The following is a 12,759-nucleotide window of genomic DNA, read 5'->3' as shown; positions in this document are numbered from 1 at the left end:
CACAGCCCTCTTCTGTGACGCCACGCCCCCTTTCTGTGGTGTCACACCCCTCTCTGTGACGTCACCACGTTGCCCTCTGACGTCACTCCCTCTCTTTCTCTCTCTCCCCCAGCTCTCCAACCCCTTCTTCTCACAGCCCCCCCCACGACCCCCACCCCACAGCCGAGGGGCGGGGGGGTCCCGAGGAGCCCCTCCCATCCACCAGCAGCGAGGAGGAGGACCCCCTGGCCGGTCAGTGTCCCCCCTGTCCCCAAGAGGGGTCCCCAGGGGGTGTCCCCACATCCCAAGGGGTGTCCCCATGTCCCAAGGGGTGTCCCCATCCTGTCCCCCTGGCTCAGGGGGTGTCCCCCTGTCTCGGGGGGGTTGTCCCAACCGTGTCCCCCCCCCCATGTCCCAGGGATCAGTCTGCCAGAGGGGGTGGACCCCTCCTTTTTGGCCGCTCTGCCCGAGGACATCCGCCGGGAGGTTCTGCAGAACCAACTGGGGATTCGCCCCCCGGCCCGGGCCCCCCCGGCCCCCGGCCCTGCCCCCCCAGCCCTGCCCCCCCCGGGCCTCACCGAGGTCAGCCCCGAGTTCCTGGCAGCCCTGCCCCCCGCCCATCCAGGAGGAGGTATGGAGGGGGGGGATGAATGGGGGGGAGGAACGGGGTGGGATGAATGGGGTAATTATTGGGGGGTATGAATGGGGAGGGTATGAATGGGGGGGGATGAATAGGGGGGGATGAATAGGGGGGGTGAATGGGGGGGAAAGAATGGGGTAATTAATGGGGAGGAGTATGAATGGGGGGGATGAATGGGTGATTAATGGGGGATATGAATGGGGTAATTAATGGGGGGTATGAATGGGAGGAGTATGAATGGGGGGGATGCATGGGAGGGAATGTGGATGGGGGGCTGAGTAATGGGGGTATGAATGGGGGGGGTATGAATGGGGTGTCATAGGGGCAGTGAGGGGAGTGTTAATGTGGGGTAATTAATGAGGAGGGTATTAATGAGGGTACATAATGGGTAATTAATGAGGAGAGTTTATGGGGTACTTAATGAAGGGCATGTTACTGGAGGGCTGCTAATGAGGGTTACTAAATAAGGGGTAATTAATGAGGGGATATTAATGGGTAATTAATGAGGGGAGGGGCTTAACAGGGAGGTGATTATTAGGAAAGGGGGGGGGGGGAGGCTGGGGGATCCCTGGGAATCCCTGGCTCTTTAGGGGGGGGATCCCTGGGAATCCCTGGCTCTTTAGGGGGGGGATCCCTGGGGGTCTGTGCCTCTTTGGGGGGACTTTTGGGGGTCCGTGCCTCTTCAGAGGTGCCCCCCGTGTGTCAGTGCCTTTTTGTGGGTGCAGGTGCCTTTTTGGGGGTGCAGGGGGGGAGGGGTTTCTCCTTACACCGGGTGCCTCCCCGGGGGGGGGGGGGCAGGGAGGTTCCATCCCCACCTCTCCCTCCCTCCCTCCCTCCCTCCCTCTCTCCCTCCCCCAGGTCCTGGCCCAGCAGCGCGCGGAGCAGCAGCGCCGGGAGCTGACGGCGGCGGCGGGGTCGGAGGCGGCTCTGGACCCGGTGACTTTCATCCAGACTCTGCCCTCTGCCCTCGGAGCTGAGGCGCTCGGTGCTGGAGGACATCGAGGACAGCGTCCTGGCCGTGATGCCCCCCGACATCGCCGCCGAGGCCCAGGCGCTGCGCCGGGAGCAGGAGGCGCGGCAGCGGCAGCTGATGCACGAGAGGCTCTTCGGACACCCCAGCACCTCCGCGCTCTCCGCCATCCTCCGCAGCCCCGGTCAGTGCACGGGGACACACACACCTGGGACACACACACACACACACACACACACACACACACACACGTGAGACACACACACACACACGTGAGACACACACACACACACGTGAGACACACACACACACACCTGGGACACACACACACACACGTGAGACACACACACACACCTGGGACACACACACACACCCCTGGGACACACACACACACCCCTGGGACACACACACACACGTGAGACACACACACACACACGTGACACACACACACACACACGTGAGACACACACACACCCCTGGGACACACACACACACCTGGGACACACACACACACACGTGAGACACACACACACACACCTGAGACACACACACACACACGTGAGACACACACACACACACCTGGGACACACACACACACACCTGGGACACACACACACACACACGTGAGACACACACACACACCCCTGGGACACACACACACACACACCTGGGACACACACACACACACCTGGGACACACACACACACACACGTGAGACACACACACACCTGTGAGACACACACACACACACACCTGGGACACACACACACACACGTGAGACACACACACACACACACACGTGAGACACACACACACACCACGTGAGACACACACACACACACACCTGGGACACACACACACACACACGTGAGACACACACACACACCTGGGACACACACACACACACGTGAGACACACACACACACACCTGGGACACACACACACACACACACACACACACGGAGACACACACACGTGAGACACACACACACACACACACCTGAGACACACACACACACACACACACCTGGGACACACACACACACACACACCTGGGACACACACACACACCCCTGGGACACACACACACACACACACACACACACACGACACACACACGTGAGACACACACACACACACCTGGACACACACACACACACACCTGGGACACACACACACACACGTGAGACACACACACACACACCCCTGGGACACACACACACACACGTGAGACACACACACACACACACGTGAGACACACACACACACACGTGAGACACACACACACACACCTGGGACACACACACACACACGTGAGACACACACACACACACGTGAGACACACACACACACACGTGAGACACACACACACACACCTGGGACACACACACACGACACACACACGTGAGACACACACACACACACCTGGGACACACACACACACACGTGAGACACACACACACACACACGTGAGACACACACACACACACGTGAGACACACACACACACACACCTGGGACACACACACACACACGTGAGACACACACACACACACCTGGGACACACACACACACACCTGGGACACACACACACCCCCAGGTCACACCCATCCCCCCTGGGGTCACACACCCCACCTGGGTCACACCGACCCCACCCGGGTGACACCAACTCCTCTGGGTCACTCCAACCCCCCAGTTCCCTCCAGTTCTCTCCAGTCCCCTCCAGTTCACTCCAGTCCCCCCCTGGTCACTCCAACCCCCCACAGTTCCTTCCAGTTCTCTCCAGTGCCCCCAGTCCCTCCAGTAACCCCAGTCCCCGTCCCACAGCCTTCCCCATTCCCCGCACTCCCTCCCAGTCCCTCCCAGTAACCCCAGTCCCCGTCCCACAGCCTTCCCTATTCCCCGCACTCCCTCCCAGTGCCCCCCAGTCCCTCCCAGTAACCCCAGTCCCCGTCCCACAGCCTTCCCCATTCCCCGCACTCCCTCCCAGTGCCCCCCAGTCCCTCCCAGTAACCCCACTCCCTGTCCCACAGCCTTCCCCATTCCCCGCACTCCCTCCCAGTGCCCCCCAGTCCCTCCCAGTAACCCCAGTCCCTGTCCCACAGCCTTCCCCATTCCCGCACTCCCTCCCAGTGCCCCCAGTCCCTCCAGTAACCCCAGTCCCCGTCCCACAGCCTTCCCCATTCCCCGCACTCCCTCCCAGTGCCCCCCAGTCCCTCCCAGTAACCCCAGTCCCCGTCCCACAGCCTTCCCCATTCCCCGCACTCCCTCCCAGTGCCCCCCAGTCCCTCCCAGTAACCCCAGTCCCCGTCCCACAGCCTTCCCCATTCCCCGCACTCCCTCCAGTGCCCCCCAGTCCCTCCCAGTAACCCCAGTCCCCGTCCCACAGCCTTCCCCATTCCCCGCACTCCCTCCCAGTGCCCCCCAGTCCCTCCCAGTAACCCCAGTCCCCGTCCCACAGCCTTCCCCATTCCCCGCACTCCCTCCCAGTGCCCCCCAGTCCCTCCAGTAACCCCAGTCCCCGTCCCACAGCCTTCCCCATTCCCCCCACTCCCTCCCAGTGCCCCCCAGTCCCTCCCAGTAACCCCAGTCCCTGTCCCACAGCCTTTACCATTCCCCGCACTCCCTCCCAGTCCCTCCCAGTAACCCCAGTCCCTGTCCACAGCCTTCCCCATTCCCTGCACTCCCTCCAGTGCCCCCCAGTCCCTCCCAGTAACCCCAGTCCCTGTCCCACAGCCTTTACCATTCCCCGCACTCCTCCCAGTCCCTCCCAGTAACCCCAGTCCCTGTCCCACAGCCTTCCCCATTCCCCGCACTCCCTCCCAGTGCCCCCCAGTCCCTCCAGTAACCCCAGTCCCCGTCCCACAGCCTTCCCCATTCCCTGCACTCCCTCCCAGTGCCCCCCAGTCCCTCCCAGTAACCCCAGTCCCTGTCCCACAGCCTTCACCAGCCGGCTGAGTGGGAACAGGGGGGTGCAGTACACGCGCCTGGCGGTGCAGCGGGGGGGCACCTTCCACATGGGGGGCAGTGCCCCACACACCAGGTATGGGGGGGACCCTCGGGACCCCCACCCCCCTTTCCCTTCCCCTCCAGGTCCTTTCTGCTCCCTTTGATGCTTTCCCTCAGCTCTTTTTGGGGTCTTTCCAGTTTTTGGGGTTGTTTCCATTTTCTTTGGGTTCTTCTCATTTTTTTTTGGGGGCTCCTCTCTGGATTTTTTTGCAATTCCTTTGGGGCTCTTTAATTTTTTTTTGCTTGCTTCCCACCATTTTCTTCCTTTGTTTCTCAGTTTCTGTTTGGGTCCCTCCATATTTTGGGGGGGTTCCTTCGTTTCCTTTTTGGGTTCTTCCACTTCCTTTTGGGTTCTTCCAGTTCCTTTTGCCTCCCTCCTTATTTTTTAGGGGTTCCTCTATTTCCTGTTGCCTCCCTCCATATTTTTAGGGGTTCCTCCCTTTCCTTTTGCCTCCCTCCTTATTTTTTAGGGGTTCCTCTATTTCCTTTTGCCTCCCTCCATATTTTTTAGGGATCCCTCCCTTTCCTTTTGCCTCCCTCCTTATTTTTTAGGGGTTCCTCTATTTCCTTTTGCCTCCCTCCTTATTTTTTAGGGATCCCTCCCTTTCCTTTTGCCTCCCTCCTTATTTTTTAGGGGTCCCTCCCTTTCCTTTTGCCTCCCTCCTTATTTTTTAGGGGTTCCTCCCTTTCCTTTTGCCTCCCCTCCTTATTTTTTAGGGTTCCTCCCTTTCCTTTTGCCTCCCTCCTTATTTTTTAGGGATCCCTCCCTTTCCTTTTGCCTCCCTCCTTATTTTTTGGGGATCCCTCCCTTTCCTTTTGCCTCCCTCCTTATTTTTTAGGGATCCCTCCCTTTCCTTTTGCCTCCCTCCTTATTTTTTAGGGGTTCCTCCCTTTCCTTTTGCCTCCCTCCTTATTTTTTAGGGGTTCCTCCCTTTCCTTTTGCCTCCCTCCTTATTTTTTAGGGGTTCCTCCCTTTCCTTTTGCCTCCCTCCTTATTTTTTAGGGGTTCCTCCATCTCCTTTTGCCTCCCTCCTTATTTTTTAGGGGTTCCTCCCTTTCCTTTTGCCTCCCTCCTTATTTTTTAGGGATCCCTCCCTTTCCTTTTGCCTCCCTCCTTATTTTTTAGGGGTTCCTCCCTTTCCTTTTGCCTCCCTCCATATTTTTAGGGGTTCCCTCCCTTTCCTTTTGCCTCCTCCTTATTTTTTAGGGATCCCTCCCTTTCCTTTTGCCTCCCTCCTTATTTTTTAGGGATCCCTCCTTTTCCTTTTGCCTCCCTCCTTATTTTTTAGGGGTTCCTCCCTTTCCTTTTGCCTCCCTCCTTATTTTTTAGGGATCCCTCCTTTTCCTTTTGCCTCCCTCCTTATTTTTTAGGGGTTCCTCCATCTCCTTTTGCCTCCCTCCTTATTTTTTAGGGGTTCCTCCCTTTCCTTTTGCCTCCCTCCTTATTTTTTAGGGATCCCTCCCTTTCCTTTTGCCTCCCTCCTTATTTTTTAGGGGTTCCTCCCTTTCCTTTTGCCTCCCTCCATATTTTTAGGGGTTCCTCCCTTTCCTTTTGCCTCCCTCCTTATTTTTTAGGGATCCCTCCCTTTCCTTTTGCCTCCCTCCTTATTTTTTAGGGATCCCTCCCTTTCCTTTTGCCTCCCTCCTTATTTTTTAGGGGTTCCTCCCTTTCCTTTTGCCTCCCTCCTTATTTTTCAGCCCTTCTTCCCGCGTCCCTCCCTTTCCTCTCACCTTCCTCCCCTTCTCCCTCGCCTCCCTTGCCCTCCCCCCAATATTTTTTGGCTCCCCTCTCCCTGCAGACCCTCTGGCAGCAGTGTTGACAGCCTCCTCCGCCTGCGGGGCCGTTTGCTGCTGGACCACGAAGCCCTTTCCTGCCTCTTGGTTCTCCTCTTCGTCGACGAACCCAAACTCAACACCAACCGCCTGCACCGCGTCCTCCGCAACCTCTGCTACCACGCTCCCACCCGGGGCTGGGTGGTCCGCAGCCTCCTCTCCATCCTCCAGCGCAGCAGCGAGAGCGAACTCTGCCTCGAGGGACCCCGGGGAGGACCCCAACCCCCCCCCGAGGAGAGACCCCGGAGGAGCGCGGCCGCCCGCGCCTCTTCCGTCTCCGCCGCGGAGCCTCCGCCGCCTCCTCCTCCTCCTCCCCCCCCGGGGCTTGGATCTCCTGCAGAGGGTGGAAGCCCGGAGCTCGGGGCAGCTCTCTTGGCTCTCGGTCTCCATGGACGCGGCCTTGGGCTGCAGGACCAACATCTTCCAGATCCAGAGGGTCCCCGGGAGGAAGCACACGGGAGAAGCACGCGGCGGCCGCCGGCTCCGCCGTCCACATCCACCCCCAGGCGGCCCCTGTCGTCTGCAGACACGTCCTCGACACCCTCATCCAGCTGGCCAAGGTCTGGGGGGGGGGGGGTTTGGGGGTGCTGGGGGGTCCAGGGAGTGATGGAGGCCTCTGGGGGAGCAGGGGCCCCCCCCAGCTCTGGGGGTCCTTGCAGGGAGCACTTCACTAACCCCGGATGTTCCCCCCCCCCCCCCAGGTCTTCCCCAGCCACTTCACCCAACAACGAGCCCGTGACCCCCCCGCCGACCCCGACCGTGGCCCCCCCAAACCGGGGGGCAGCCCCTGCCCTCCCCCACCTCCCCAAACCCCTCCCGCCCCCCTCCTCCTCCTCCTCCTCCTCCTTCCTCTGCCCCCCCCAACCCCCCGTCTAACCCCCCCCTCCTCCTCCTCCTCCTCCCCCTCCCACCACCCCTCCCAACCTTTCCACCGATTTTTGGGACCTTTTGGTGAAATTGGACAACATGAACGTCAGTCGGAAGGGGAAGAGCTCGGCCAAGGCGGGGGCCGGGGCGGGGGGTCCTGAACCCGAGACCCCCGGGGGGGGGGTTTGGAGACCTCCCCCCTGGGGCAGTTGATGAACATGTTGTCCCACGGGGTCATCCGCCGCAGCGCTCTCCTCACCGAGAAGCTCCTGCGCCTCCTCTCCCTCATCTCCATCGCCCTCCCTGAGGGGGGGGGGAGGTGGCAAAGGGGCTGAGAACCCCCCCAGCCTCAGCCTCCCCCTGGTGGGGGGGGGTGGGGTGGTGGTGGCAGCGGGGGAGGGGGTGGTGGTGGCAGTGGGGGGGACGGCGGCTGCTGGGGGTCCCGGGAGCCCCCAGGGAGGGAACGGAGGTCACGCGGCGACGGCGGCGGCCGGGGGGGGTGAGTTTGGGGAGGGGGACACAGGGAGAGGGGGGTGTGGGGATGGGGAAAGGGAGAGGGAGGGGGGTTTGGGGACAAGGAGGGGGATACAGGGACAGGGAGGGGGATGTGGGGATGTAGGACAGGGAGGGGGGCGTGGGGACGGGGAGGGACAGGGGGACAGGGAGAGGGACAGGGAGAGGGACGTGGGGACAGGGAGAGGGACAGGGGGAGGGATGTGGGGACAGGGAGGGGGACGTGGGGATTAGGGACATGGGAAGATGGATGGGGACATGGATTGGGGACACGGGGCTGGGGACAGGGATGAGGACACAGGGATGGGACGAGGACAAAGCGGGAGGTGACTGGGGACAAAGCCACGGGGGGGAGGGAGGGTGCCATGTCCCCTCCTGTCTTTGTCCCTGTGTGTGTCCCCCATCCCTGACTGTCCCCTTCTGTCCCAAAAGCCCACACCAGGAGCTCCAAGTCCCCTGCCAAGGGCTCTGAGGGTGTCCCTGGTGTCCCCCCCGACACACGGATGGCGGCCACGGGGCTGACCGAGAGCCAACTGCAGCTCTCGGTGGAGGTAACGCCCGCCTCGAAACGGGGCAGAAAAAGAGGCAAAAAACACCCCAAAAATGGGCCGGGGACATCCCTGACTTGTCCCCACCTTCGTCCCCAAGGTGCTGACGTCCCACTCGTGCTCGGAGGAGGGGTTGGAGGACGCAGCCAACGTCCTCCTGCAGCTGTCGCGGGGGGACGGGGGCACCCGGGACACGGTGCTGCGGCTGCTGCTCAGCGGCGCCCGCACCCTGGGGGGTGCCCTCTGCAGGCAGATCGGTAACGGGGGGCAGGGGGGGGGCACCCGGAGGTGGGGGGTGACGTCATGACCCCCGGTGATGACGTCACACCCCCTCCTCCCCCCCCCCCCGTGGCAGGCACGCTGCTGGCGGAGCTGCGGGAATACAACCTGGAGCAGCAGAGGAGGGCGGGGGGCGGAGAGGCCTCCCCAGAGGGGCTCCCCGAGGAGCAGCCCCCCAGTGCCAAGCTCAAGGGGAAGATGCAGAGCCGGTGAGAGAACCCCCCAGGCCCTGCACTCCGAGCCCTGCTGAGCACCCTCACTCCTTTGGTTAACCCTGCACCCTACTGATCCCTCTCATCCTCCCTAACTCCTGTCCCCCGCTGACAACTTCCACCCCTTTCGTTAACTCCCTGCTAACGACCCTCCTCCTCGTTAACCTCTCCCCTCCTGACAACTTCCACTTTTTTCTCCACTCACCCTCCTCCTCTCCCTCCCGACACCCCCCCCCTCTCCTCACCCCTTTCCCCCCCCCTCTCTCTCTCCCCTCCTCCCCCCCAGGTTCGACACGGCCGAGAGCGTGGTGATCGTGGCGTGCCAGAAGCGTGCTCTGGGGGGCGGGAGCTGCAGTTGCCCTCCATGTCTGTCCTCACCTCCAAGACCTCCACGCAGCGCTTCTTCCTCCGCGTCCTCCAGGTCATCATCCAGCTGCGCGACGACACCCGACGGGCACACAAGAAAGCCAAGCAGGCCGGCCGCCTGGGTAAGGGGGGGGCCACCTGCGTCCCCCCCCAAAGATTTCCCCTCCCCCTTCCCCCCTCTCCCCCTGGCCTCCCCCCTCCTGACCCCCCGTGTGCCCCCCAGGTGCGGCTGGCAGCATCCAGGCAGCCGTGCGGCAGCTGGAGGCCGAGGCGACGCCATCATACAAATGGTACGTGAGGGGCAGAGGGCCCGGAGGAGGCAGCAGGGAGACACGGTTAGCACGGCCGCCCTTCCTCCCACACCCTCTGTTCCTCCTCTGCTTCCTCCTCTTCCTTCTCTGCTTCCTCCTCTTCCTCCTCCGCTGCCTCCTCTTCCTCCTCCGCTGCCTCCTCACTCCTCATCCCCCTCCTCTGTGTCCTCCTCCTGCTCACCCTCCCCATGGTCGGCATCCTCCACTTTTCATCTTCTCTTCATTCTCTTCCTTCTCATATTATTCTTTTCTTCTTCTTCCTCCTCCTCCTCTTTCTCTTCTTTTCTTTCTCTTTCTTTTCCTCCTCCTCCTTCTCCTCCTCTTTCTCTTCTTTTCTTTCTCTTTCTTTTCCTCCTCCTCCTTCTCCTCCTCTTTCTCTTCTTTTCTTTCTCTTTCTTTTACTCCTCCTCCTTTTCCTCCTCTTCCTCTTCTTTTCTTTCTCTTTTTTTTTCCTTCTCCTCCTCCTTCCTTCTCCTCCTCTTTCTCTTCTTTTCTTTCTCTTTCTTTTACTCCTCCTCCTTTTCCTCCTCTTCCTCCTCCGCTGCCTCCTCGGCTCCTCATCCCCCTCCTCTGTGTCCTCCTCCTGCTCACCCTCCCCATGGTTGGCATCCTTCACTTTCATTTCCTCCTTTTCATCCTCTTCCTCCTCATCTTACTCTTTTCTTCTTCTTCCTTCTCCTCCTCTTTCTCTTCTTCCTCCTTTTCCTCCTTCTTCCTTCTCCTCCTCTTCCTCCTCCGCTGCTTCTTGGCTCCTCATCCCACTCCGTGTCCTGCTTTTCTCAATCATCTCCTCATTTTCATCCTCTTCCTGCTCCCCTTCCTTCTTCCCCTTCTCCTGCCTCTTCCTCCTCTTTTTTCTCTTCCTTTTGCTCCTCCTGGTCCTTCCCCTCATTTTCTTCCTCTTCATTCTTCTCCTCCTTTGCTTTTCTTCCTCCTCCTCTTCCATCTCCCTTTTCTCCTCTTCTTCCTTCTCCTTTTGCTTTCTCCTTCTCTTCCTTCTCTTCCCTTCTTCCTCCTGCACTTTAATTTCTTCCTCCTCCTCCTCCTCCTCCTTGTCATCCTCCCTCTTCTTCCTTCTCCATTTTCTTCCTCCTCCCTCTTCCTCCTCCCTCTTCCTCCTCTCCATCCCTTGCCCCTCACCTGCTGCTCCTCCTCCTCCAACCCCCCCCAAACCGCTGGAGCTCCGGGACCGCCCCAGCTCTGGCCAAGGGGGGTTTGTGGGGGGCCCGGGGGGGGGGGTTGGGGTCCCTTGGGGGGGGTCCCCGACCTCCTAAACCCCCCGTGTGTCCCCCCCAGTCGGAGGCCGGGCCAGCGGACGCCGCTCCGCGTCGCGACGAATCCCCCATGGACGTGGACCAACCCTCGCCTGCCCCCCAGGACACCCCCTCCCTGGGTGAGAAAACCCTTCCCAGTCCCCACCAGTTCAAACTGGGCAGGGCTGGGAGCTGTCCCATCCCTCCGCCACCACCAGTTTGTCCCAGTCAGGACACTGGGGGAGGTCCCTTTTGAAGGGTGGATTGAGAAGGGGGGGCTGGGGGGGAAGGGTGATCCTGTATCCCTCCAGCTGGGTGCTGCTCCCAGTTTGTACTGGTTTGGGGTCACTGGGAGGAAGGGAAGGGGTGGCTGAGGGTCTCCCCACCCCCCCTCCAGGCTCGGAGGGACCCTCGGGGGAGGAACGACCCCCGGAGCTGCCGCTGCTGAGCGAGCAGCTGAGCCTGGATGAGCTCTGGGATATGTTGGGAGAGTGCCTGAAGGAGCTGGAGGAGTCCCACGACCAGCACGCTGTCCTGGGTGGGTGCACACCCCAAAAAGGGAACCCCAAAAACACCTCCAGGAGACAGCCTGGCCCTGAGACCCCTCAGGGTGGCCCTAATCCCCCTCAGCATAGCCCCAGGATGGTTCTAAGATTCCTCAAGATGGCCCCAAATCCCTTCAGGATGGCCCCAGGAGTTCCCAGGGTGTCCCCAAACCCCTTAAGATCTCCCTGACCCCCTTAGAATATCCCTAATCCCTCTCAATATGTCCCCAGAACCTCCAGGATGTCCTCAACCCCCTCACAATGTCCCCAACCCCTTCCATGATGCCCCCAAGCCCCTCCACGATGCCCCCAAACCCCTCCATGGAGCCCCCAACCCCCCTCCACGATGCCCCCAACCCCCTCACAATGTCCCCAACCCCCCTCCACGATGCCCCCAACCCCCTCCACGATGCCCCCAAACCCCTCCATGGAGCCCCCAACCCCCTCCACGATGCCCCCAAACCCCTCCACGATGCCCCCAAACCCCTCCATGGAGCCCCCAGCCCCCTCCACGATGCCCCCAAACCCCTCCACGATGCCCCCAACCCCCTCACAATGTCCCCAGCCCCCTCCACGATGCCCCCAAACCCCTCCACGATGCCCCCAACCCCCTCCACGATGCCCCAACCCCCTCCACGATGCCCCCAACCCCCTCCATGATGCCCCCAAACCCCTCCACGATGCCCCCAACCCCCTCCACGATGCCCCCAAGCCCCTCCACGATGCCCCCAACCCCCTCCACGATGCCCCCAAACCCCTCCACGATGCCCCCAAACCCCTCCACAATGCCCCCAAGCCCCTCCATGGAGCCCCCAACCCCCTCCACGATGCCCCCAACCCCCTCCACGATGCCCCAAACCCCTCCACGATGCCCCCAAACCCCTCCACGATGCCCCCAACCCCCTCCACGATGCCCCCAAGCCCCTCCACGATGCCCCCATCCCCCTCCACGATGCCCCCAACCCCCTCCACGATGCCTCCAAACCCCTCCACGATGCCCCAAACCCCTCCACGATGCCCCCAACCCCCTCCATGGAGCCCCCAACCCCCTCCACGATGCCCCCAACCCCCTCCACGATGCCCCCAAGCCCCTCCACGATGCCCCCAAGCCCCTCCACGATGCCCCCAACCCCCTCACAATGTCCCCAACCCCTTCCACGATGCCCCCAAGCCCCTCCACGATGCCCCCAAACCCCTCCATGGAGCCCCCAACCCCCTCCACGATGCCCCCAACCCCCTCCACGATGCCCCCAAACCCCTCCATTGAGCCCCCAACCCCTTCCACGATGCCCCAACCCCCTCCACGATGCCCCCAAGCCCCTCCATGGAGCCCCCAAGCCCCTCCACGATGCCCCCATCCCCCTCCACGATGCCCCCAAACCCCTCCACGATGCCCCCAACCCCCTCACAATGTCCCCAAGCCCCTCCACGATGA

The 12,759-nt window shown here is 61.5% G+C and overlaps 1 protein-coding gene across 1 annotated transcript in view; it reads left to right on the top strand.

The window, feature by feature from the left end:
- Nucleotides 1–11,529, top strand: part of HUWE1 (HECT, UBA and WWE domain containing E3 ubiquitin protein ligase 1) — a gene marked incomplete at its 5' end in the record, with an annotated part of 32,424 nt that extends 20,895 nt beyond the window's left edge. Inside the window, 22 exon segments of the mRNA XM_071732518.1 lie at nucleotides 113–231; nucleotides 398–597; nucleotides 599–610; nucleotides 1,478–1,579; nucleotides 1,581–1,773; nucleotides 4,529–4,631; nucleotides 6,397–6,720; nucleotides 6,755–6,887; nucleotides 6,889–6,990; nucleotides 7,132–7,220; nucleotides 7,330–7,468; nucleotides 7,471–7,623; nucleotides 7,625–7,796; nucleotides 8,243–8,361; nucleotides 8,459–8,615; nucleotides 8,714–8,846; nucleotides 9,136–9,182; nucleotides 9,185–9,349; nucleotides 9,436–9,483; nucleotides 9,486–9,550; nucleotides 10,823–10,919; nucleotides 11,177–11,529. Of these exon segments, the coding sequence (XP_071588619.1) occupies nucleotides 113–231; nucleotides 398–597; nucleotides 599–610; nucleotides 1,478–1,579; nucleotides 1,581–1,773; nucleotides 4,529–4,631; nucleotides 6,397–6,720; nucleotides 6,755–6,887; nucleotides 6,889–6,990; nucleotides 7,132–7,220; nucleotides 7,330–7,468; nucleotides 7,471–7,623; nucleotides 7,625–7,796; nucleotides 8,243–8,361; nucleotides 8,459–8,615; nucleotides 8,714–8,846; nucleotides 9,136–9,182; nucleotides 9,185–9,349; nucleotides 9,436–9,483; nucleotides 9,486–9,550; nucleotides 10,823–10,919; nucleotides 11,177–11,514 (3,010 nt within the window).
- Between the last annotated feature and the right edge of the window lie 1,230 nt (nucleotides 11,530–12,759).

This window comes from Heliangelus exortis, unplaced genomic scaffold (genome assembly GCF_036169615.1).
Source record: "Heliangelus exortis unplaced genomic scaffold, bHelExo1.hap1 Scaffold_112, whole genome shotgun sequence".
Taxonomy (NCBI): Eukaryota; Metazoa; Chordata; class Aves; order Apodiformes; family Trochilidae; genus Heliangelus; species Heliangelus exortis.
Note: the sequence above shows the minus strand (reverse complement) of the source record. Positions and strands in the feature narration are given on the sequence as shown.